Source organism: Haemorhous mexicanus, chromosome 21 (genome assembly GCF_027477595.1).
Source record: "Haemorhous mexicanus isolate bHaeMex1 chromosome 21, bHaeMex1.pri, whole genome shotgun sequence".
Classification (NCBI taxonomy): Eukaryota; Metazoa; Chordata; class Aves; order Passeriformes; family Fringillidae; genus Haemorhous; species Haemorhous mexicanus.
The window spans coordinates 9024297-9050111 of NC_082361.1; the positions used below are offsets into that span (position 1 = coordinate 9024297).

General features: G+C 48.1%; 1 protein-coding gene across 1 annotated transcript in view; it reads right to left on the reverse strand.

The window, feature by feature from the left end:
* The window catches only part of CACNA1B (calcium voltage-gated channel subunit alpha1 B), a 200412-nt gene that overhangs the window by 42133 nt on the left and 132464 nt on the right, over nucleotides 1-25815 (reverse strand). The window contains exons 22-30 of the mRNA XM_059865534.1: nucleotides 25065-25124; nucleotides 24229-24335; nucleotides 15526-15622; nucleotides 12759-12919; nucleotides 11585-11722; nucleotides 10554-10755; nucleotides 8751-8915; nucleotides 7652-7762; nucleotides 7403-7486 (exon numbers count right to left, since the gene is read on the reverse strand). Of these exons, the coding sequence (XP_059721517.1) occupies nucleotides 7403-7486; nucleotides 7652-7762; nucleotides 8751-8915; nucleotides 10554-10755; nucleotides 11585-11722; nucleotides 12759-12919; nucleotides 15526-15622; nucleotides 24229-24335; nucleotides 25065-25124 (1125 nt within the window). The remainder of the gene's footprint in view (nucleotides 1-7402; nucleotides 7487-7651; nucleotides 7763-8750; nucleotides 8916-10553; nucleotides 10756-11584; nucleotides 11723-12758; nucleotides 12920-15525; nucleotides 15623-24228; nucleotides 24336-25064; nucleotides 25125-25815) is intronic.

The window sequence follows — 25815 nt, forward strand, 5'->3', positions numbered from 1 at the left end:
TTCCATAATTCACTTTTTTGTGGATCTCTGATCACAGCCACTTATTTGACTGAGTGAGCTAAAGAGAGAAAACATCCCACTTTAAACTATTGAGCAGTGAAGCAGCAAATATAATCATAAGGAGCTCTGCTTGGTAAAGATGAGCAAAAATTTCCCTTGGATTATTATTTTACCAGAAGTCACTTTGAACTGACCCACATTTCTTGCTCATTTGGCTACAGAGCTCATACTGAAATTGGGGGGCTTGTTGGATCTATGGATTCTTTCAATGCCAGCTCAGTTTTGGGGCCATTAGCATTGCATTCCACCAATCCCATCAAAGAGTTCCAGAACTCAAGTCTCAGGCATGCACTCGGTTTCTCTCAGGTTAAAAACACAAGCAGCTCAGAGTTAGGCACAGACCGAAAATCAGACTCGATCTTCAAATAAAGAGAAAAGAGAAAAGCACAGGAATGTTCAATGAAGGAGCAGACAACACTGAGCTCATTCAAGCCAGCAACAGAAGCCATCTCTGGCAGGCAAAGCACGAGCGAGGATTCCCCTGGGTTGGGCAGTAGAACAGGCACTGAAAATGTCCAGTTTGTCTCAGCATCAGCTGCAGGTTTGTTTTCACAGCGCTTACCTTCCCTTCACAACAGTCCAGCTGCACTCACCTGAGCAGGGCAGGGCCAGGGAAGGGCCCTGGGGCAGAGCTGGGGCCCAGCTGGGTAATGGGGACCATCACTAATGGGGTTCTTCTTCCCACTGTGAGCCAGGCCCAGGGAAGGGCACAGGTTTAACCATGAGCCCTTTTAATCAGGAGCATCTCCCCAGCAGTGGGAACTGGATCAGCCCTCACGTGTAATGCTGGCAGCACTTGGGCCTGAAAGTCTGATTTTAACTTCAGAGCAATGCTCAAGCCAGATCTTTCCTTTGCACAACCCTTAGGCTCCAAGGAGGAGCAGGGGCACAGGATCCATCTCTGTGGAATCCGGTGGGATCTCCCTCTTCCCACATAACTGCAGCCCAGCAGCAGGAGCATTGTCCTGCTCAGGCTTTGCTAAAACCTCATCAGCCCAGCTGCCAGGATGTTTAACATCTGCTGTGGGCTGGGCTCCCTGCAAGCTGAGCTAGCCCAGTGCTACCATGGAAGAGGGGTAGAAATGGGAAAAGGGTTCAAGATGTGCAGTTATGTCTGTGACCCCCCCACCCATTCCCTGGGATTTAGATGGACAAACAGTCCGCAGATTTATTTTTTTTTCCCACATTCCCTATTTAACTCTGGCATTGTCACTTCCTAAAGATCAGTGAAAACCTTGGCTCCATGTAGAGCTACTCCCAACCCAGGAAAATCCCCTCCCACCACCAACACCCTGGGATATTCTCAGCACTGCCCAGAGAGAGAGAGAGGCCAGTTCCCCACTCTGGTGGGGGCTGCAGGGGCTCCACATGTGTGTGTGGCACCCTCAGCACCCCACAGACCAAACCCATCCTCCCACACCTCAACTCTCCAGGCAGGAATTGGGATGGCATGCAGCCAGAGGGGAAACTCCACATTGCTGTATTTCTCAGGTTTTGGCATCACTTCTCCTCCCACTGAGCCACCTCTGTGCCATGCTCAGATCTGGTATCTGGGTTATCAAAGTCATCCTTTCCAGGCTTTTTTTTTTTTCTTTCCTGTTGCACAGATGCTCATGGTGCTCACAACAGGCACCAGAGGTTTAGGATTTTATCGTCCATCTGAGAAATAATAAATTAGGTTTGGAAAATCATTTCCACCTGGCCTGTCACTATTTTCCTGGAAAAGGAAGGGCTGGTACTGAAGGGAACCTGGGGCTCTGGGCATGGCTCGGCACTGCCACCACTTCCCACAAGAGGAGATGGACCATGCATCCCGCGGGGAAGAAAACTGGTAAGAGTGGGGGAATGGAGAATAAACACCACTGACAAGGAGCTGCCCTTGAAGGCTGTCCCACCATGGGAACCTGCTCTGTTACCCCTTATTAGGTTGTTTCATAGAATCCCAGAATGTTTAAGGTTGGAAGAGACCTTGAAGCCCACCCAGTGCCACCCCTGTGCCAGGGACTGCCCACCCTGCCAGGGAACAATTCCTAGTTCCCACTATCCCATCCAGCCCTGCCCTCTGGCAGTGGGAGCCATTCCCTGGGTCCTGTCCCTCCATGCCTTGTCCCCAGTCTCTCTCCAGCTCTCCTGGAGCCCCTTCAGGCCCTGGCAGGGGCTCTGAGCTCTCCCTGGAGCTCTCCAGGGTGAGCACTCCCAGCTCTCCCAGCCTGGCTCCAGAGCAGAGGGGCTCCAGCCCTTGGAGCAGCTCCATGGCCTCCTCTGGATCTCTCCAGCATCTCCATGTCCTGCTTCTTTTGGGGGCTCAGAGTTTTCCATGCTGAAAATCAGGAAAGCCATGAAGAGCAGGGCACAGGCACTGCCTGGATCTGTGTCCCAGTGCCTCAGCAGCACAGAGTTTTCCTGTCCAGCACAGAAGCTGCTCCCTCTGACCACAAGGATGCAGAAGGAGCTGCAGGAAGAGGCATCTGACCAAGCTAAGAACGGGATCACTCAGGAAGCTTTAGGACTCCTCTTCATCTGGCATCAATAAAAAGCAACTTATTAATTGATAAATTAAGGAATTACTGATGAGGAAATAGCTGAGTTGCCATGTAAATGTCCATGGCATTGCCAGCACTGAAGATTTCCTGAATCTTGCACAGGGTCTTGGCTTCATCTGGAGCTTGGGGAATCCACTGCTGATTTTAAGAGGCTGAAGATTTTTGCCACCCTCGTCTGTGTCTCGGGGACTCTGCCTTTGGAGGGACTTCCTAGCAGTCCTTCCATCCTGAGTCAGGAATGCTGGAAAAATTATTTTGTGTGCAATGCCCAGAACTCTCCTCATTTCCTACTTGACAGAATCAGAAAATATCCTGAGCTGGAAGGGACTGAAAGGACCATCCAATGCCACCCCTGTCCCTGCCCAGCCTCCCACCAAGCCCACCCTGGGCATCCCTGGCAGCGCTGTCCAAAGGCTCCTGGAGCTCTGGCAGCCTCGGGGCCGTGCCCATTCCCTGGGGAGCCTGGGCAGTGCCAGCACCCTCGGGGGGAAGAACCTTGCCCTGAGCTCCAGCCTGAGCTGCCCTGGCCCAGCCCCAGCCATGCCCTGGCTCCTGTCCCTGTCCCAGAGCAGAGATGGGAGCTGCCCCTCGGGAGGAGCTGCAGCCCCAGGGAGCTCTGCCCTCGGTTCCTCCTCTCCAGGATTCCTCTCAGCTCTGCTGCTCCTGCTGTGTCACTGCAGCAGCTCCAGAGGACAACGAGGTGCTCCAAAGTCCTCACCTGGATGCCAAGTGGTCAAAGGAGCCTGGACCTGTCTCTATGAAATAACCCCAATCCTAACAAAGTGCAGGATGAGCTTTTCAGTCTTTGATCAGTAACAGGGACAGCAGCCAAAATTTAGCAAACTGATTTTTCCCCAATATATTTTTATGTTAACAGCTAATGCCAGAGCCCTTTTCTGTGCTGCCTGGGCCAGGTGTGCAGCAGACAAAGTCTCCAAATTTATCCTGAGTGCTCCCACACATCTGGAAGGAATCCAGCACCATGGAGGATTCCCTTCTTGGCTTGCACTGGGCAAGCTTTGAACTTACACATTATCTTTTTCTCTGCTGCATGCCAGCAGAAAATTCCCCCCAGGACCCTCCATGAACACGCATGGAGCTTCTGTGCAGCCTGGAAATAAAAATTCACCCTGATTTCTTTCTTAACAGCAACTGTGCAACAGGAAAGGTGGATGTTCACAGATCCAAGAGCTGGTGTCAGGTGGCTGAGCAAGGATTTTTGAGAAGCTTTTAGTCTCATAGCCAAAATAATTAAGAATGGAAATATATATATATTTCTGATTGCATTTTCCTTTACGGACTCTCTTTTGTTTAATTGGTGACTTTCAAAGATAAAGGTCAATATTTCCGAAGGCATTTTTGGAATAAATTTGCACTTTGGCACTGAATTCCTAGTGGGATCTGGTTCCTGGTACTTTTCAGCTCTGCTCATAACATGATTTATTCATTTTACTTGGGGTTTTGGGTTTGCATCCATTTTGGGTTTGATTCTGTGTTCACTGTGGAAAATGGGTTCTTCTTTGGGTTGGTGCCACAGAGAATTTTCAAATTTAAGATCCTTCTTTCCCATCATTTTTGATTTGAGTGAAGCAAGTCTGCCATCACCCCAGTAATATTTCTGCCTTACAATACATGGGTTAAAACCCCAGTAAGGCTGTCAGATGCTTCCTTCAGCAGAAAGCTCCATCCTCTCATCCAAAAAAGAAGTCAAACCCACTTACAGAGAGCTGAATTTGGTACCACCACCTCCAGACCCCAGCGTTTCCAGGTGCAGAACCTCCTTCCCTGGCCTTCTCCTCCCATTGCCCACGGAAATAAAGCAAGTGGCAGTGTCCCCTTGGCACAGGGGTGGCACAGGGAGCAGGGACAGGCTATTGGCAACTGCTCAGGTCACCAATGAGCCCAGGGAGGGAGGTGCAGGGCAGAAGCCACTTTGGGGCACGCTGCAGTGAGGCTTTTCCACCAGTGCAATCAGAACTCTCATTAAAAAAAAAACCAAAACAAACCAAAAACGTATTAAAATCAAAGAAAAACGAGAGAAAATCAAAGCAGAGAATTTAAAGAATTGTTTAAATTCAATGAAACCAACCGTGTCCTATATGTGATGTTGTCATGGATGGATATTTGCAAGATTATTTACAAAGTTTTATATTTTTTTTGAGCAGCAGGTGCACAACATACAGACGGAGACATGGTTTTCGCATTGTATGTTGATTGGATGGCGTGATTCAGCAGGTAGATAAGGAAAATAAGGAACAAAAACAGGAAACAAAAGAGAAAATGAGTAATCAGGACAAGCAAAAAGGAAACTCTGAAAAATTTCACTGGAAAAAAACCGTTGGGCTATCGGGGGAGGTGTTATTTTATGGGAACTCCAGAAATAAAAAATGCTTCGAACCAAAAGAGATTCGGAGATCCTTGAGGTAACACAGACAGTGCAGCTGTTATTTGCATTTCACTTTGTAATGCAAATTTGGAGACAATTCACAAACACTTCTCAGGATGGCTTTTTATATTTCCAGGCATAGAAATAGATGTCAGTTTGCTAAACACCCACTCAGCCTCCCAAGGCCGACTGTGTCCACAAGGACACCTTTTCCTTAATCCCACCTCTTTTCCCTCATTTACTGAGGGTAAAAAAAACTGACATTCATGCTTTTGCCTGAGGAAATAAAAAAATAGAAATTCCACTACAATCACAAGGTAAATTACATGTGACATGACCAGGAAAACTAAAACAAAGCAATTAATCCACACATTTCTTTTCCTTTTGTCTTTACTTCTCAGAGGGTTAACGGTACCAAACAAGGCTGGTGGAAGCCAAGTCTCTCAAGGTGAGGTCACCCAGGATTATTTACCTTTGGAGAACACTTCTAGCTGGAAAATATGGAGGAAAACAGTGCTGTGGCAACTATTTGTGAGCCTGAGCTCAGTGTCACCTAGGAAACATCTCCTGGGGACCTGGAGGCTGCTGGGACAGGGACAGCTGCAGGCTGGCAGTCAAGGTCACTTTGTGGCTGTCACCTGGACATCCCAGCTGAGGCAACTCCATGGGAATGGCTGCCAGGAGGGCTGGAGGGACTGAAGGGGCTGCCCCAAGCTCTGCCCAGCTGAGGAGGGGAGGCTGGAGCTGAGGAAGGCACATGGAGAAAGGGCCATTCCCTTCTGGGGACACAGCTGTGGGACTGGTGATCCAAGAGCTCTTCTCCTCTCTGCTTATTCCCTGCTCCAGCAGAGTGCCCTGAGGTGAGGAAGGTGAGGTGGGGCTGGTTCAGCAGCAGCTGAGTGGATGCTCATCCCCAGTCTTTATTTCCTGATCTGCCCTACCTGGAATTGCAAGTCAGTTTTTCAACAACCTGACTTTGCAAATGTCCCATTACCTGAGCAGGGAAGGGCAGCACTGTGGCTGCTCCTTGCCTGTGAAATAGCTCCAAAATTGAGGATTTTAGCAGCATGTGGGCTTGGTGTTGAGAAGTAGAAACCTTCCTGAAGGAGAAGACACCAGTCTGGGAGCAACCAGAGGCTCCCTTACCCTGTGGGAGCTGTCAGTGCTGCTTCCTCCAAGGAAAAGTGGCCAAAGGGGGGCTGGAAAAGCTTCAGTCTGTCTGTGGCTGACTTGTAAATGTTTTCACAAATTTTCAAACCATGGCAAAAGTTTGGGTGCCCTTGGCAAGAAAACACATCCCATGGCAGAGGGAGTGGGACAAGCACCCTGTGCCTTTCCACAGCACTCAGAAAGGGTGAGCTGAGTAACTTCAGCCTAGCTGCACTGAAAACAAAATCCAAAGCCTACAACACAGGATTCACCAGCAGATAAATCAACACCATTTGTATGGGGAGGAAAACCTGGGGGGTTGAGCGTTATTTTGTGCCAAGGAGGTGAAATAAAAATGCATTTGTTAGCAACAGTCACATGGTCTTCACCACCACCTGTAAAGGAACGTGGGGAGCACAGTTGTGAGCACACACAAAACAGATCTACAGGGAAACCCCTGGGACTGAGTGTGAGAGTCTGTCCAAAAAAAGTTATGGTCAAGTTCAAATTCATTACACTCTGATACATCATCAGCTTCAACATGCACTGGGAGAGGAGAGGAGCAATTTATACATCAGGTGATATCAGACTGTCAGGGACTGAGACAGACATTGGCTGCCCTTATGGAAAAATCCTTCAGAATTAAATGTTGAGTCTGGCTACTTTGTGAGATGTACAAGGCTTGTTAGCAGGGAGACAGCAGCCCTTGTAGGGCTGCCCAGAAATCATCTGTGAAAGCTGTTTGTTTATTCATTGCCCCACAGAGCTTTTGTGACAGGAACATTCCCCCAGTCCAGACTCTTCACCTCTTCCCTTCCCTGTGTCCCTGTCACTTTCCTTCACCCTCACCCTGCCCCGTGACCCACACTGGGAAGGAATCCCAAGGGCCAGACATGTGCCCTGCAAAAAAACTCCCACATTAACACAGCAGAATCCCTTTGGTCTTTTCCCTCTCTAAATTCAGCAGGATTTTTCCATGAACAGGCAGAAAAGGCCTGGGATAGAGTATTTTGCTGAAGGAGAGAGGGAGCTGCTTCCTGGCAGAGTCATGAGCACTGTGCTTCTCATCAGAGCCTTCCCTCTTTGGGGCACACAGCTGTGCTCAGCTCCATGGAAAAGCAGAGCTCATGGAACAGGGTCAGCCAAGGCCATCCTGACTCCCAGAGGCAGCTCCAGGGAATAAGGCTGGTAGGGAGAAGGGTCAGTGTCTTGACAGGGCACAGCTTTGTTTATAAATGAAATAAATTGAGCAAACTGTACTTACCGCAATCTCTGTTACTAAAATATCAGTAATACTTCCCAACACTGTTACAAAATCAAAGACATTCCAGGCATCTCGGAAATAATTCTGCCAAATAGAACACAAGGGGAATAGAGGGATCCAGGGGTTATTTTTTTTTGCCAGCTCAGGTTCAGGGAGTTTTTTGTTTGCTTGTTTTTAAACGCGCGTCACGAAATTCGAGCATTTCATCGAGAGAGGAAAGAGGTGGAAGGGAAGGAGGAAGGCACCTACCAGGACACCAAAGGCAATGATCTTCAGCACACATTCCATGGAAAACATGGATGTAAACACAATATTCAGGCATTTCAGCATTTCTTCGTATGCTTCTGGAGCATCATAGAACTAAAGTGGGGTGGAAGAAAGGCTCTTACTGGAAGATCACTGACTCCCCAGCTGATTCCTGCTCATTTTAGTCAGGATTCTGTGCTCACTTTAAGTGGGATTTGGGGTTACAACACAATTATTCCTGTCTCTCTTGCTCCACCCCGTACTGAGGGGGCAGCTGGAATATCCCCAGCAGTGGAGACTTGCTGAGGGACATCCTTCTGTAAGCACAGCTTGGACCAGGAGGGAGGAAGGGCATTTTCCAACCCAGAGGACAAGTGCAGAACTGTTTCTTCCACTAATATGGGGACCCCTTGACTGTAAAGATACTCTAAGACAGGCACGGGATAGGAAGGGACATATCCACCTGTGTCTCTTCCCCCACTCTGGATCACATCCCAGGAGCCTGATGCTATTCCAAAATTGAGTAATTTCACAGAATGATAGAATGGCTTGGGTTGGAAGGGACCTTAAACATCATCCAGTCCCACCCCCTGCCATGGCAGGGACACCTCCCACTGTCCCAGGCTGCTCCAAGCCCTGTCCAGCCTGGCCTTGGGCACTGCCAGGGATCCAGGGGCAGCCCCAGCTGCTCTGGGCACCCTGTGCCAGGGCCTGCCCACCCTCCCAGGGAAGAATTCCTTCCCAATGTCCCATCTAAACCTACTCTGTTTCAGTTTTAATTTCCATGGCCTGTCTGGACTTTGAGCAGCCCCAAGACCCTGCTCTGCAGGAGAAAGCTCAGGCTGAGGCTGGAGATCAGGACCTGCAGATCCCAGTTCCCATCCCACGGTCACACACCAAAGGGGCTGAGCCCAACCACCACTCTGCATGGAACCCCATGGTGGGATCTCATCCCAGCTAATCCACCTCCCTCGGGGGCCAAAGGAATCCCACCAGGCACACGGGGAGTGGTGGCTGCTCTGCTGAGCCCCCCCAGCTCTCAGGCTGAGAGTCTCTCCAGCCAACAGCCCAAAATTCCAAGATTCAGGAAGATCCCACTCACCTTCATCATGAGGACGATGGTGTTGAGAGCAATCATGACCATGATAAAGTACTCAAAGGGAGGGGACACCACGAATTTCCACATCTTGTACTGGAAGGATTGCTTGTTCTGAGGCATGTAGCGGGTCAGGGGCTTGGCACTTATGGCAAAGTCTATGCAGGCCCTCTACAAAACAAAAAGGGGATGAAGAGGTGCCACAAAAAGGGCTGGAAGTCTTTATCCATCAGGATGTGGTTGGGAGAGTGAGCAGAGCATTTACACCAAGTGAGTGCTGGCTGTTCCTGTAAGTTGTAGCACAGGATCCCCAAATCCTGATCCAATCTCCTGGAATATTTACCCTAGAACTTTCCCATGCCCCTTGCAGTCCGACCACATTCCATTAGAGCCCAGCTCCTCCGTGGTCCTGATCCCTTCCCACTTCTAAAACCATTTCCAGTTCCTCCTGATGGGTGATTATAGGAACCAGAGGATTGGTAAAGATGTTATTTGTGGTTTTTAAAAAGTATTGTGGAACTCGGGTGTGTCCTCATACACAGCAACACCCGAAGAGCTCGGAATGTTTCATAAAACGAGAACTGAATTTACCAATAAATTACCCACCAAAAGCACTTGGGGGAACTCTCAGAGATCCCCTTCACTGCCTATTTCTGTTCACTTTATTATATGAATATAAAACTGATAAAAATTGCTTTCTACAAGAGGTTTTGATTCTGGAGCATTTTCTCATCTTGAATTTACATAAGAATTGCCAAGTCTGAAATCACTTTCCGCTCAGTTGGAAAATAACATGGGTAAAGCTCTCTAAATTTCTGCTTTATTTTGGACTTTTTATTCATTTAGACAAACAAGGAACTAATTAAAAATCACTTAAAAATTCATCTCTTTTCATCAAAAATCAGGTTCCAGTTTCAAAATATATGAAAAGAGATGGTTCTTCCCAAAAGAGGTCATTGAGGCTGTGGGACCCTGGAAGAAGGATGCTGCAGATGCTAAAAATCTGCATGGATTGAGAAGGAAACTGGATACACCCATGGCAGGAAGATACACAGATGCCAGTAGCTAAAGAAAAACCAGCTCAGGAGGTCCCTGAGTGGAAAATAATGGTGTTTTTGAGGGCTTTAAAGTAAAACCTCACAGCTTTTTCTGCCCTGGTCTTACACTCTTCTCAAGGCATCTCCTTTTGGCTGCTGTCAAAAATTCCAGCCAGGCACAAAACCAGCCTGGAGAGAGGAGTTTTCCTCTGGGCAGCCACAGCAGTTGAACCTTAGTTTGGTTTCTGAGATCTGCCCTCAAGGTTTGCCTCCTTCTACCCCTCCAGACTCAAGCAAACATAAAATCATGGAATGGTTTGGGCTGGAAAGGACCTTAAAGCCCATCCAGTGTCACCCCTGCCATGGCAGGGACACCTTCCACTACCCCAGGGTGCTCCAAGCCCCAGTGTCCAGCCTGGCCCGGGACACTCCCAGGGATGGGGCAGCTTCTGCCAGGGCCTCCCCATCCTCAGCTTCTGCCAGGGCCTCCCCCTCCTCAGCTTCTGCCAGGGCCTCCCCATCCTCACTCTGGTGTGGTCCAGCAGGATGTGTGACAGTGGTTCCCAACAGGAAGCACTTGAGGGGTCTCCCTGGGGTTTATTTTATGCAGAAGCTGAAACAGCCACTCATTTCTTTGATCTCTACACCACACACCCTCCAATAACCACTGCTCTCCAGTGCCCCCAGCACAGGGGGAACAGGGAGTATCCACCAGTACCCAGGGGCTCTGAGCCCCTGGAACACCAACTCTGGAGTCAGAAGAGGTGGGTACCTCGTTTTTCTCGAGGCTGCACTCTGACATCACTTTATCTCCTTGCTCCTGGAAGGTGATGATGATTAACGCCACAAAGATGTTGACAAAGAAAAAAGGGAAGACAACAAAATACACCACGTAAAAGATGGACATTTCCATCCTGTAGCCAGGGCTGGGCCCCTGCTCCTCGTAGGTGGCATCCACCGAGTGCTTCAGCACGCTGCAAGCAAATGCAAAGAGAGAGGAAAGGTCAACACAATCCCTGGGAAGCACCAAGGACCCCCTGAGAATCACTCCCTGGCCTTCACTCACGTGCAGGGTTTTCCACATATGCTCAGGAAAAGCTTGCTCCCATCCACGAGGCTGGGAAGAAGTTTTTCTTTGAGGATATTTTTAGGGAAACCCTTTGTTCTCACCATTCTGCAGAATGGTGGAGATTTGCTGTGCCCAGATCCACTGATCCCCCCTGGTCTCCCAAAGGGGAGAGGATCCAGCTGGATCTGGCTTCTCTTCTCTGGTCAACAGGGATGGAGTAAGAGTGGGAAAAGAGAGGTGTTGATGACATCCAAGTAGGGGAACACAGTGAGGGACTGGAAAAGGGAGGCTGATGCTGTTTTAGTCTTTATTTTATGAAAGAGTGGAATGTGGAGGCAGAGAAGCCCTGGCCACACACTGCACTCCACGTGTGCCAAAATAAAGTCATGGGCTGAACAGGAAATGTCATTTGTCACGCCCAGCAGACTTTCAGCAGAGCTCACAACACTTTTTCCCCTTCGTTTTCTACCATTTCCATTATCAGTTTTACCCCTGACAAAGGTGTGTGAGTCCAAAAGCCTGAAGCAAGAACTGAAAACTTTCTGAGCATCCCTGTGCAAGCTCAGGAGAGCACCAAGGAAAATGCAGAGCTCTGCCTGCTGGTTCACCCAATAATCACACAGAACTTAGCTGATAAAAGACTTTTCTCATTTCCCAGGTCACCTGCTGTCCCTCAGAGCTTTGGGGACCTGCTTTAGCTGCACCATCAGCCCCTGCCAGTGCCATGTACTCACGTTGGCCACCCTTCCCCTGTGGACACAGTGAAGAGCGTGAGCAGAGCCCAGAGCACGTTGTCGTAGTGGAACTCATATTTTTTCCATTCCCTGGGCTGTGCCTCCACCTCATTTTTTTCATAATCGAGGTACTGACCCCTAGGAAAAAGAGATTTGGAGCCAATGAGAGAATTAAAGCAGGTCAGGCATTTCTTAGCACTCAGGAGTGTTGGAAAGCCCCAGCAGCACAGTCTGGACTGTGCTGTGGGTTAATGACAAAGGGACTCCCTCAAAGTCCATGACAGAAGTAAAAGCCAATTTTTGAGCCAGTTCTAGCCATGGGAACTGGACCTGAGGTCTGAAAATGAGAGATTTTAATCATTCATTCATTAGGCAAAGCCAGCTATCAACACCATGCCTGCCCCTCAATTGTCTGCCCCCACAGGAAACTTCTGCTTGATGGGGAAACATCTCTGGCTCCTACTCCAGGGTTGGATCTAATTCCTAAATGTATCCCACTTTGAGGGGCCTGGCACGTGGAGAACCCTCTCCAACCTACCCTACTATGTAATTTCACATTCCTTTCCATAATTTAGCTGCATTTTTCCAAAGAAGAACTGCACTGACAGACCCTAGGACCCCACCAGGGACGAGCCCTGCAGGTGCCAGGCAGCAGGAGAGGGATGGACAGAGCAGGACAGTGCTGAGGAGGTGCTTTGGGTGCCAAGAAAAAAGCTAATGAGATGCACAACACACCTTGCCAGCCTGCTGGGAGGGACAAAGCATGACAGGGCTTTTAAGATATTCACATCCTGTCCCTCTCCTCGCTAATTAGTAGCTCTTTAACATCCCACGCTTCTGATCATTTATTCAGTGTGCTTTTCTAATTCATAAGAGCTCTAAGAATGGAGGCAACAGGTGGAAAGAGGAGTCACACTCTCACAATCCCTTCCTTCTCAAACATCACACTCAGCTTTCCCAGGAAAGAAGCTGCCTCTCCTGTATCCTGAAGATCAGAGTCAGGAATGACAGAGCTGCTAAAGAAAAAGAAGGGAAAATTCACCTCCAGGGTACCTGTGATGAATTATTGCTCTTATTTACAGGAGACTCTTCCCACTCAGCAAACCCCTGCCTTTGGGCCAGCCTGGGGAGCTGGAGAAAGCTGCTCCCTGCCATTCCCTGCTCCCAGCTGTACCTGCAGTCCTTCTCCAGCTCCTTGGACTCGTCCGTGCAGTAGAAGAAGCGGCCCTTGAAGAGCTGCACGGCGATGACGGCGAAGATGAACATGAAGAGCATGTAAACAATGAGGATATTGAGGACGTTCTTCAGGGAGTTCACCACGCAGTCAAAGACAGCCTGGGGGTGCAGGGGGACAAGGTCAAGGGGTCAGAAGAAAGGAAAAGTTCATCCAAAATCTTGGCATCACCATTTAACCACACTCAGGGAATCACAAAAGGGCTTGGGCTGGAAGGGACCTCAAAGATCATCTCATTCCCACCTTCCACTGCCCCGGGCTGCTCCCAGCCCTGTCCAGCCTGGCCTTGGGCACTGCCAGGGATCCAGGGGCAGCCCCAGCTGCTCTGGGCACCCTGTGCCAGGGCCTGCCCACCCTCACAGGGAACAATTCCTTCCCAATACCCCACCTAAATCTCTCTCATTACCCATCCCACCACCCATGGATGCTTCAATGGATTTTTGCTTCCCAAACACTTCCCAAAGCTGTGAGAAATAACTCCAGCTTCCTTCATCTCCTTCTTTATCCACAACTTTGGCTGTGCCACTGAATCTTCTGATGCTGCTCATAACATTTATAAAGACAATCACAGCTTGTCAAGACAATATTAGTCCTGAGCAAACATTTCATTATAAAATGAAAATTGTACTGGTTTTGGTTTTAATTCCAGTGGTTAGATAAAAACTGTTGGAATAATAAGGAAAAAATACCAGAAACAAAACAACCAAATGCTTTGAATAAATATTTTTCTAAAGACCTGTCTGTCAAAATGAGGTGTGACTAATGTAGTCAGCATGTGCCCTCCCAAGCTCCCTGCAAAGAACTCCTCAAATCCATTTCCTACGTGGGTATGAGGCCCTGATTCATTACAATAATTTGCAGTTTCATTTTAGTCAGAAGTTTGTCATAATACCAGAAACTGAGCAGTCCCTGCCCAAGCACAGGGTTTGTATAATCCTGCTTCTGTTCCTCTGAATGGAAGTGAATCATTCACAGAATTACTCCTGATGCAACTGCCTTAGGTTGCACATGTGAGATGTGGCTGGAGGTGTATTCTATTGTTATCTTCTGTTAATGGGTCAGCTCTTAAAAGCAGGTGGGGCAGTTTTCTTTATCTCTTCCAGGACCCACCCTCCCTCCTGGTGGGAGGGGAGGAATCTGTTGTTAATGGGCCAGTGAGTGTCCCTGCAGGGCTGATCAAATTCCACCATCCCATGGGGAGATGCTCCGCCCAGGGGAGGAGCCAAGCATTCCTACCTGGATCCAATCTGACCTGGGAACAGCACAGCAGCCTTTGCCCACTGCATTCCCAGAGGAGCAGCTTTCTGCTGCCCTGCATTCCCAGAGGGAGAGCAGGCCCATCTCCAGCAGCCCTGGAGCTCCAGAGGAAAACTCCCTCCTTGTGCAGGATCCCTGCTCCAGCAGAACCACAGCTGGCACTGCAGGAGGGCTGAGCCCCCCTGGGATGGGACTGTGCCACCACCCTGAGCCACCCTGGGATGGGACTGTGCCACCACCCTGAGCCCCCCTGGGATGGGACTGTGCCACCACCCTGACACACAGAGGGTCAGGGCCTGCTCTGACTGTGGCAGTGTTATTTTGTTGTTGTTTTGGATTACTGCATTTTAATTTTAATTTTCCTATTAAAGAACTGTTATTCCTACTCCCATATCTTTGCCTAAGAGCCTCTTAGTTTCAAAATTATAACAATTCAGAGGGAGGGGGATTTACATTTTCCATTTCAAGAGAGGCTCCTGCCTTCCTTAGCAGACATCTGGCTTTGCAAACCAAGACAGCAACCAAGGAATCCTGTTGGAAATCCCTCTGATCAGCCCCAAAATCCTCATGGAAATCCCTCTGATCGGCCCAGAAATCCTACATGAAATTTCTACATGGTTCAACATTAATGTTCCTTTTTAGATAAATTTAGTGAGCATAAAACTAAAATTATTTAAGCATGAATAGTGGGCTCAGACAAAAGCAAATCTACAGAACAGCTGACCCTTGTTTTGATGTGAAAACAGAAATTGTCAAACACATTTTCACCCTTCCAAAACATTCACTGCTTTTTCCCCAGCTCTCACAGAAAACAGCCCACAAAAAGTATTGAAGAGTCCCTAAACCTCAGAAATTATTGAGTTGTGTTAACTCCTTCCATTCTCTCTTTGCAGGGCCTGGCTGTACCTCAGATTGTTGGTGCTGGATGAGTAATCCCAGGCAATTAAATTTATTTTATTTTTTAGATCAGTGCTCTAGGGATAAACCCCTGAACTATGGATTCTTTAATAGAAAGATGAATAAATTAAAGCTTTTCCCATAGCAATGACAAATCTCTTTGGACAGCCTGTGGAAAACCTTGCAATATTTATGTTAAATTCTCTAGGGAAAGCCAAACCCTTCCAACCCCATTTTCTCCTTTATCACATCGAAGACCATCCCACTTTTGAACTGTATTTAATTTATTTGCATTCTTTTTTTCTATTTGTAGAGGGTTTATTTTCATGTGGATTCACAAGAATCCCCAACATTATCCACAATGCTTGCAAAAGCACCCAAGTGCTTGACATTTGCTCAACATCTGCCCAGCTCTTTGTGCTCATCTGGCAAAAAGATTCATTGCAATGAAATAAAAGCAACAGAAACAACTTGGATTAAGTGGGGTCCACCAGCTTTCACTCAGATCAGCCAGAAACCTCCAGAGAAGGAAAATTTGGGGTTATTTTCTAACCTTTAGTTTTGGCAGACGTTTTATGGTCTTCAGAGGTCTGAGCACACGCAGGACTCGCAGGGACTTGATGGTGTTGATGTCCTTGCCTTTGGTTCCTCTGCAAGGGAGAAAAAGGCACAAGAACAACAGAGGGAATCGTTTCCTCCCCAGGCCACTCACTGGGATATCTGTGGGTATCCAGGGTGGCTTTGGTGGTGGAACTGCTTGGGTTTGGGGATGTTTTGATGGGTTTTGTGTCCATCCTCACCAGGGCTGCAGGCAGCATGACCCAACCTCACCTGGGATGTCTCCAGCAGCACAGAGGAGAAGGCTGGGGCAGGACAGGGTCCTGGCAGGGCTCAGCCACACGTGCTGGCCAGGCTTTGTCACCTCCCAGCCACTCACCAGGACCCGGGGCCCTTCCTGCCCCAACTCCACACCTGGACAACACTCCCAGCCAGGGCAGCAGCACTGGGACAGGAGGCTCAGCTCCTCCATCCCATTCCCAGCAGGAGAAGGGACAAAGCCACACAAGGCCCTTCCCCCCCAGCTGGATGAGGCAGGGGCTGTTTCTGGATGAGGCAGGGTGTGTTTCTGGATGAGGCAGGGTGTGTTTCTGGATGAGGCAGGGTGTGTTTCTGGATGAGGCAGGGTGTGTTTCTGGATGAGGCAGGGTGTGTTTCTCCGTGCACTTCTCTGGCAGGAACATTGTGCCGAGAGGGTTTGGGAGTCTTCCTGGGGAGGGACAGAGCTCTCTTGGGGGTCAGAGCCTGTTCCCTCATCCCTGAGTCTCCCATGGAGGACATGCCACCAATCCCATGCAGGAACATGTAATATGGCAATATATTACATGCCTGGAACAGTGCTGGGGCAACTCCCCACTCAGGCATGCAGGTGCTGTCAGTCACATTTGGGGTTTAGGTTTTGTTAAAACCAAGTGCAAGGTCGAGAATGTTCCTCTTGTTAACATCAAGAGGGGTTCCAGGGGAAGGACAGAGCTCCTTTCCTCGTGCACTTCCAAAATAAAGCAACACAAGAAGACAACAGGTACATCTTCTTCCAACCCCACGGCAAAACAACGACATTCCCTTCATTTCATATGGAGTGGAAAATGGGATGGAAATCTGCAACAGAGTTTTATTCATGGCTGGAGATTTGGGTCTGGGACTGCACTGGGGGAACACAGGTGGGAATGAAGAACGTGTGGGAGAGATGCTGACACACCTATTCTGTGCTCTCCAGGCTGCTGGACATTCCTCTTCTCCAAGAGGGAAATGATGGAAGTACGAGAGGCACGAGAGACCCACAGAGGTTTGGGAAGGACTGCAAAGCTTCCCCCACCCTGCCCCACATCCTGTGCTGAGAGAGGAGCACCAAGAGTGGAGGAAACCCCCCAGTTTTGTGGCTGGCTGAGCCTGCTCAGCCCTGGAAAGGGAATATTTAGAAATCCATCCACTTCCACAGGATGAAGAACTCACTGCTAACCCTGTACTACTCAACAGTAATGCTGGACCAGAACCTCCAACCCAAAGCCACAGCCCTGCCTCAGCTCCAGTCCCTTTGTCCCGTTCCCAGGCATTGCACTTGTCTGGAAAAGCAGTAAGAGGGACACACAGGAATTTTTGGAGGGCTGTGGGTTATATCCCAGCATGTACAACTTGAGGAGAAATTTCCTTTCCACAAGATTTAGTAGAAGTGGAGGAGAGGGGGAACAGGACGGACAGATCCCTATCTTCTCCCTCTCATCCTTCAGGGCTCTTTTAGGACCATTTTAATCCATCCCAAATGGACCCTGAGCATTGACATGGCTCTAAACCCAGGCATTGGATTTACTCCCAGAGCCACAGGACTGATGTAAAGCCACAAAATAACTATTAAATATATATATAAAAAATAATATTTGATTCTCATTAGAGATCTTTGATTGCTCTAGATGGAACAGGCACTGCCAGCAGAGTTTTTTTCTGCCTTTCTTGTCAGGTTTTAGCAGAGCTGAAGGTCTGGCCTAGGCTTGGCTTTGCAGATTTGCTTTCAACTCACTGTCCCTGCCCTGGTCACCTCGGTGTCACCAGAGCCACCAGCTGACCTGCAGCTCCCTGGTGTGAGCCTCAGCAGTGCCCTGGCTGCAGAACAGTTTGTCCAGCCTCTCCAGGAGGATGGGAATGGCAGCAGGGAAACAAAAGGGGAAATGGGTCATGGCCAAGGAGATGCCCCAGCAGATCCCAGCTGTCCCCAGATCCCACCCCATCCCCTGGGCTGTCCCCTCTGCCAGGCCAAGCCAATCCTGCCCTGCTCCTGAGGACAGCCAGGGAAGGTGGGAGCTGAGGAGGGCAGGGCTGAGGGAGGAGTGAAGGGGAGACCCTTTAGGGCCATGTGCTTGGGGCAGCAGGACAGGGAAGGGTGGGACATGGGGACAGTGAGCCCAGAGCTCTGCTCCATCCCCACCAGCCACAGCCACACTTCTGCTGTGCCCATCAGCACCTCCAGCTTTCCTAGAGAGAAGAGAAACCCTCTGCTTTCCTAGAGAGAAGAAAGAACCAAGTGCCAAATTTTCTAGACCACATCAAAGGCTTTTCTTGGCATCCTTCTCCTCGCTGTGGAGGATCCCCCTGGAGCTCCTGGAATGTGGGGACAGAGGACACAGCTCTGCCTCCCACCCTGCCCCTGCACCGACAGCAAAGGTGCCACGTGCACAGGGTTAAATACAATGTTTGGAAGCTCCTTCTCCACAAATCAGCCTTGCACAAAGCTCCCTGAGCTCTGTTTTCAGGGCAGAGACCTTCCCCAGTATCAGAGCCCGGATCCCAGCTGGGTCACAGGGCCCACACTGCAAAGCTCAGCTCAGCTCTGCTCTCCTGGGCTCACTCAGAACCCCAGAATATTCCCAGGAGGTGCTTTCTCCTGACTCCAGGAGACCCCAATTACCACACTGCTATTGTGCCAATTAACAGCTGCACTAACGAGGCCTCCTGCAAACGAGAACGGAGACATTGCCCTGCTGCGCTCTCCCAGGGCAGGCTCCACACCTGAAGCAAGAATTTCTGTGGGTTTAATATTTCCAGGAAGGTTAAAGAGACGTGGGGCAGAGCAAATCCTGGCTCCTGCTTTTCCCTGGAATGGGAGAGGCACAGATGAGTGAGCTCAGAGGTGGAGGGCAGACAGCTCCAGTCACACAGAATTCCTTCTGCCTCAGCAGAGGACACTAAGAAGGCCTGACTGATTTTTTTCCATTCAGGCACTTAAGCAAATAAAGAGCGTGAGCCAATTAAATCTTAATGGGATTTATGCTCTGAGCCATATAGAGAATCCTGAGGAAAAAAAATTCCCATTTCTTGTCACAGCAAGGTCCCTGCTATAGGAAAAGCTTTTCCTGGTGCTCTGACCCAGAGTGATGCAAATTGCATTTTAATTAAAAGGATCCTCTGCAACTCTTCTGTCAAATAAAACCCTCGGGGTTGGGTTTGGATGTTTTTAAAACCCTCTCTGCCAATATTGGGTTTTTTTCCCCGCTTTTATACAAAACCAGATGTCCCAGAAAATAAAAGGTCCAGATGGAGCTGGGACTCAGTCAAAAGGTGTATCCAAGCACGCATCTGACCTGAATATTCCTCACAACAAAAATAAATTGCCATGGAAGGACAAGGTTTTAATTGATTGCAGAATAACAACTGCAACATTCAGGACAGCTGAATCTTGAATAAGAGTTAAAGAGGAGCATAGGATAAAGGCAGACAGCAAAAAATAAAAAGAAGAAAAACAAGAGAATACCACCCAAAAAAAAAGCATTAGATCAATTTTGGGTGCATTAGGCCAGTGCTATTTTGTTGTTGTTTTCTGTGTCAGTTTGCTGCATGTCTATATAAAACATTAAAAAAAATTTAAAAGAGCTTTGCAGCGCCTTTTCTCCCTTTAATAAATAAAAGAGCCTTTAAAAATTCAGTGGTTCTTTCAAATGGAAGCTGCTTGTTCCTGTTGCTGCTGCCAGCAGCTCTGATTTCAGGTGACATGGACCCCTCAGAGTCAGGGCATCAAAAATTCAGGGTGAGGTGGAGCCTCTGCCTTCTGTGATAGCCTGGAATCCTCCTGGCAGAGGGAATTCTTCCCTGGAAGAGTAAATGAGGTCACCCCACCTTGCCCAAGCACAAAAGCACCCTCTTTCTGCCCTAAATCCTCTGCTTTCCTAGAGAGAAGAAAGAACTAAGTGCCAAGTTTCCTGGACCCCATCAAAGGCTTTTCTTGGCATCCTTCTCCTCGCTGTGGAGGATGCCCCTGGAGCTCCTGGAATGTGGGGACAGAGGACACAGCTCTGCCTCCCACCCTGCCCCTGCACTGACAGCAAAGCTGCCACTTGCACAGGGTTAAATACAATGTTTGGAAGCTCCTTCTCCACAAATCAGCCTTGCACAAAGCTCCCTGAGCTCTGTTTTCAGGGCAGAGACCTTCCCCAATATCAGAGCCTGGATCCCAGCTGGGTCACAGTGCCCACACTGCACTAAATTAGCCCATGAGCTTCCAGTTTGGCTGTTTGGAGGTGAAATCCTCTAAAAGAGACTCAAACTGCTTCTTTAAACCTGGGTATGAAGATTTGCATGAATTGTACCTCACCCCTCAGTGCCCACTGAGTCAGCCCCTCAAATCTTTTTGGTACAGATATATCTCTATGTGGTTTTTTGACTCCCTGGCTTGGATTTCCAGTCTGTTCCTATCTCTCTCTGCTGAAGGAAAATCAGGATGGATGAGTTAAAGTAATACATTTCACTGGATAATGAGCAGTAAAGGGACAGAGGGGTCGATGGGATGGGTGGAACATGGCTGGGTTGTCTCCACAGTGGCAAAGTGTGTGGACACAGGTTGGACAGGCAAAACAGAGCAGCAAGAGACAGGAAGAACATATTACCCCATGAAACTCCTAGAGAGAGATTCCAGCGAGGAGAAGACAAAGAAAGAGCAGAGTCAATGACAAACAGAAATATCAGAGAGATCCCCCAGCCCCTGGCCCACTCCCACCAAGCCCACAGGATAAACCAGCGGGGAAGGGAGGGCCCTGCACAGAAATCCCACATTTGTCACATTCTCTGGAAAGTCCCTTCACCCAGGGTTTTTCTCCTGGGAAGCTGAGAGGCCTCAGAGAAAAGGAAAACAATTCCTATCTCATTTGCTTCTCCTGTGCTGTGCTCATGTGGGATGTGTTTGGAGATTGTTCACCCACAGGTGATTGTTCCATTGCATTCTGCTGGGAGTTGTTTTCACTCTTTGGCCAACCAGGGCCAAGCTGGGTCAGGACTCTGGAGAGAGTCAGGAGTTTTCATTATTATCTTTTTAGCATTCTGTCAGTATCCTTTCTGTATTATTTAGTATAGTATAGTATTCTTTAATATAATACAGTATCATAAAATAATAAATTAGCCTTCTGAGAACATGGAGTCAGATTCATCATTCCTTCCTGTCCCTGCAAATCCAATACAAATTCCCTGCTGGATCAGCCCTTGCACTGGGAAAAACACCTGCACATCTCTTCTCTCCCCCTCTGGGAGGGATAATCTCGACTATTTGGTTTCTTCCAGGAGCATCCTGAAATTCTAGGCATTTCTGCTCCAGTTTTTCCAGGCCAAATCTTTGCTGCTCTCCCTCAGCTGTTCCTCCCAAGTACATTCTGCACCTGGGGCTGAGATTTTGGTGACAAGTTTCCAGGGGTTTTTTGTTTGCTTCCTTTTCCCTAAGGACTCCAATGTGTCTGGGTGTTTGTGGCATGTTTATCTCCAGAAGAAGAAAGGGATTTCTCTTTGAAATGCTTTGCTGAATGGAAGACATCAGTTTATTATTATCAGCATCATATTATTGTTCCCAGCATCACTCCGGGGGTGTTGTTTGAAATTTATTTTTTATTTTTCTAACCACAGAGCTGCTTCCAAAGAGCTGCAGGCAGAAAGAAAACCCATAGCTGCTTTGAGAGCTGGATTTTATCAGTCTTGTACCAGTGACTGATACCATCTCAAATGCTTTAATTAACACAGGCTGCTGCAGTACTGCAGATGGGAGCATTTCAGGGAGCTCTGTTATTCCTGGGTTTTTAGGGATGAGTTAATTCAGCAAGAAGTTGGTTCACATCACCTTCAGTGGACAGCCAGGAGGCCAAAAACATGAATTAAATCCCACCTTGCACGTGGCAGCTGTGGGTTCTTGCAACCAAAGTGGTGACAGCCACATTAAATCCCATTTTTAGTGACACTGAGGAGGGTGACAGGGCTGTAAGATTTGCTGGAAAAACCCAACTGGTTGAACAACTAAGAGACTCCAGGAGCTCCTTTTTGGGATTATCAGCATTCAGCTGGCTCTGTGTGTCCATCTGGTTTAACCAAACCAGGAGCTGGACCTCAGTCCTGGCTCTCTACCCTGTCAGGACTCAGAACTGGAACAGGGAGAAGTCATTTCCTAGGAATGACTGATTTTCCAGCTTTTGGCCTCCAGCAGGGAGGCTGCAGGCATTCCATGGGTTGGATGTTGCCTTCTGGAATAGGGATGGGGAGCAGGGCTTACAGAGAGCAGAAAAATCACAGAAGAAATTCAAATTTTCCTGAGTCTCACAGATCAGCTTGTTTGACTTTAATCTGGGAGACAGTAACTAGGCAGGGTTTATGCAGTCCCTGGCTGTAAAACCCTGCTAAGACTCACTCACAGTGGAAAATAAAAGCAGCTTGGGGCACCTATTATAAAGCACAGGCAGGGGATGTAGAAGTAATTTATTTAGAGGCTGATGAGGTGCTGTTAGATATTCATGGCCCAACACCAGCAACAGAAGAAAACCTGAGCACAAAAAGCCTCAGAAAGATTAAAAATTATTCATTTTAATCCATAACTCGAGCAAGGAAAATCTCCCTCAAAAGAAGATGGTGTTCAAAGAGAAGATGTTTTGAAGGCAGAGCCTGAGGTTTGTTCTCACAGCACAGGGAGCTGCTCTGAAGGGCTCCCAAAATGCCCCTTCTACAATCAACCTGGGAAGTCCTGCTGGAAAAGGGAAATTCTCATGGAACCCCAGACTCTGGGTTGTGTTGTTTTTTGTGATTATTTTACTTCTCTACCTCTCTTCAACTCAGAGGAGCTTTGTTCAATTCTAATGTTGCTACACGGCTTTTTTAAGTTAAATTTTTTATTAACTCAGTCTGGCTTAAGTCAGTCTAGTTCTGAAAGATGTTCCACAGATATATTTCATGTGCAGGGAAATAAAGCCCCACACATGTCTAGTCAAGCTTAAAAAGCAGCTTGGTTTTGGATATTTAATTTTAGGTGAGCAGGACATTCACCAAGACAATTTTGCTTAGGACAGAGCAGTCAGCTCCTCCAAAAATCTGATTCTTAATGAGGGACAAAATGTGTAAAGAGAGGAGGGCAGCACCCCTTTGAAAACATTACATTAAATATGATTTTCTCAATTTGGTGAAGGATCAGGCACAGCCCAGCTTTCAATATCCAAAAATCACACCTAAAATATCGATCCTGTCCATTCATTTTTTGGTTAATTTAACTTAGAGGCTTTATTTGTATTTATTTGTGTTTGTATTTATTTGTATCTGCACTGAAAAAAAGCAGATCTAAACCACAAATCTTACAGCCTGGATGCGACAGCAATTTTGACAGCTCGGAAAACAAAAAACTGCTGAGGAACATTTTACCAGAGAGGCAACATTTTGTGCATTTTTTTGGGCAGAGCTGAGAGAGGAGCAGGGATTTGGCTCTGCTTTAAAAATTTCTGCCAGTCTAAAGCAGCCCAGCCACGCTCCGTGGCTCCCTGACAAAGGTGGATGCTTTTCTCATTAGCTGCTAATTTTCTTCAGCAAGTGAAACAATTTCCTCTCCTCTGATCCTCGTGTCACAAACCGGGAGTGCAGGGCTGCTGAACATTCCCCTAATTGCTCGGGGCTAATTTAGCAGAAGATTAAACTGGTCAAGTCCCGCTGCCTGCTTCCAGGTCTCTCCCATTGTTTCTCAGGAAAGGATTTGCAAACAACAATCCGAGTGGAAAATTTCTTCCCATTCTCCAGCTCGGCTCCTGAAGGATGGAAGGAGCTGCATTGCTCTTCCTCTGGTTGTTTCCAAGGAAAAAAGCTCGGATGAGAAGTTAATCTTAATTTTAAGGAGTAATTTCTCCATGTTTGTTGCTCAAAATCCTCCGTGACACGAAAGAAGAACGTGGGGTGTTATTTAAATACAGAGCTGGGTTTGAGGGAGGGAGTGAAACCCAGTGGAAGTACAGGGAGAGGAGAGAAAAGGAGAGAAATAGCAAAGGTTTGTGAGCCAGAATAAATATCCACAACTCTGGAAACAGGTGTTTGCCAAGAGTTCTCGGAGTTATCAGCTGAGTTCTGGAAGTGTTTTCTCAAAATGAGAGCGATTCTCACAATCACTGACTGGAAACACTGGACTGCCACGAGGTGTTACAGTGAGTTCCTGAAAAGAACTGGCCAAGGAGTCACAAAAATCTTGGCCTGATGTTTGAGTGAGCAGTGAATGGGCTCAACCTAAAGCTGGGAGGATTTTCTCCAGATTCCACAACACAAATTTAGCTGGGTTTATTCTTTTCTTCCCACCCCCTGGAAAAAGGGCAGGAACTGAACATTTCACTGAGAAATGGAGCCACAAAGGTCACACAGCCACTGTCCCTGTGCCAGCCCTCAGCCCCCTCTGTCACTTATTCCCTGGGATTTGGGAGGAGGAGAATGAACTTACGAGAAGGCAAAAGCCACCAGGGCCCCACTGACCACAATGAAGTCCAGGATGTTCCACAGGTCACGGAAGTAGGAGCCAGGGTGGAGCAGCAGCCCCAAGTCAATCATCTGCAGAGAAAACCCAGCAAAGGAAGACTTTTAATAAAACATGGCCCAAATCCACCCTGCCAAGAGGCAGGAGAAGGTTCTGGATCAAAGCACCCTTCACAAATTGCTGAGATACTCACGCAAGCTGCTCCTCTCTAACAGGCAGGAAAACTCTCCCAAAAATGAAGTTCAAATCAACAAACCACAACCAAAAGCTGTAGAAATGAGAGCTCTCACTGCTCCCTAGGATTTTTTCCACACACATGCATTCATCCTGGTTTTATTCTGCATCTCTTTTGTATTTTACTCTGGCAGGAAAACCCAACTCCTGCCCTATCCCAGCACTGAACCCTGATTTTATGGAATTGTGCTCTCTGGGAAGTTACTGCTCACAGTCCTGGCAAAACCTTTCACCCTACTGAGTAAAAAGAGAAATTCTCAGCTTTTTGCAACATGACAAACCAAGAATCAGTTGTTATTAATATTCCTTCCAAAGGGAAGAATCAGGAGTGTCTCAGCAAGGTTTGTCAGCTCCTGTTTCTTCCCAGTTCTTATCCGCTTACACAGCCACAGCTCCTACAGCTATCCTGATTTTCCTCCATAAAACATGAGGATTGAAGCCAGGAGAGCTGCTGCATCTGATTGTGAGAGCTGTTCCCAACTCCATCCTCCCCACCTCTGTCCTGCTTCAGCTCCTCACAAATAAATCTGAAAGAGGAGGTGAATCTTCCTGCTTGGAAAAGTTCTTACCTTGATCACCATCTCAAAGGTGAAGACTCCTGTAAATATATAATCCAGGTATTTCAGAGCCTAAGTGGGAAGGGGAAATGGGTGTTAGGAAAGGCCACACACTGAAATAACCTGGACACGAGCAAGGAGTAAAATATCCAATCCAGCAATGGTCTGTCTGCTGGACAAAAATCATCTGGTGGGAGGGCTGCAGATAATTTAGGCACAAACCTGAACCATCTGATTTAAAGCAGCATTTTCCCAGTCCTTGCCACACTGCACCCAAGGCTGGCTCCAGTGCACCTGCATTTCTGGCAGGGTTACCAAGGCAAAAGGGATGTTTCAAAATGAAATGTTTGAACATCCTTTCCTAAGCTTTCAAGGTCCTTTGGACCAGCCTTTCCCACTGTGGAATGGGGTGCCAGCTTTGCAGCTCCTCCACCAAAGCCACATCAGCCACACAACCCCTCATTTCCAAGCTCTCATGCTCAGATGTGGCTGAAGCAGCAGAAAGGGACAGGAATTTGAGCATTTTGACAGTGCCACAAAGATAACTGGAGTGTGTTCCCAAAGGCAGCTCTAATTCTGCATGGCCAGCACCTGCAGAGACGGGAACAGCCATGAGCTGGGAGGAGAAAAGCACCTGAATTCTGGGCATTTTGGGAGGAGAAAAGCCCCTGAAATCTGGGCATTTTGGGAGGAGAAAAAGCCCCTGAAATCTGGGCATTTTGGGAGGAGAAAAGCCCCTGAACTCTGGGCATTTTGGGAGGAG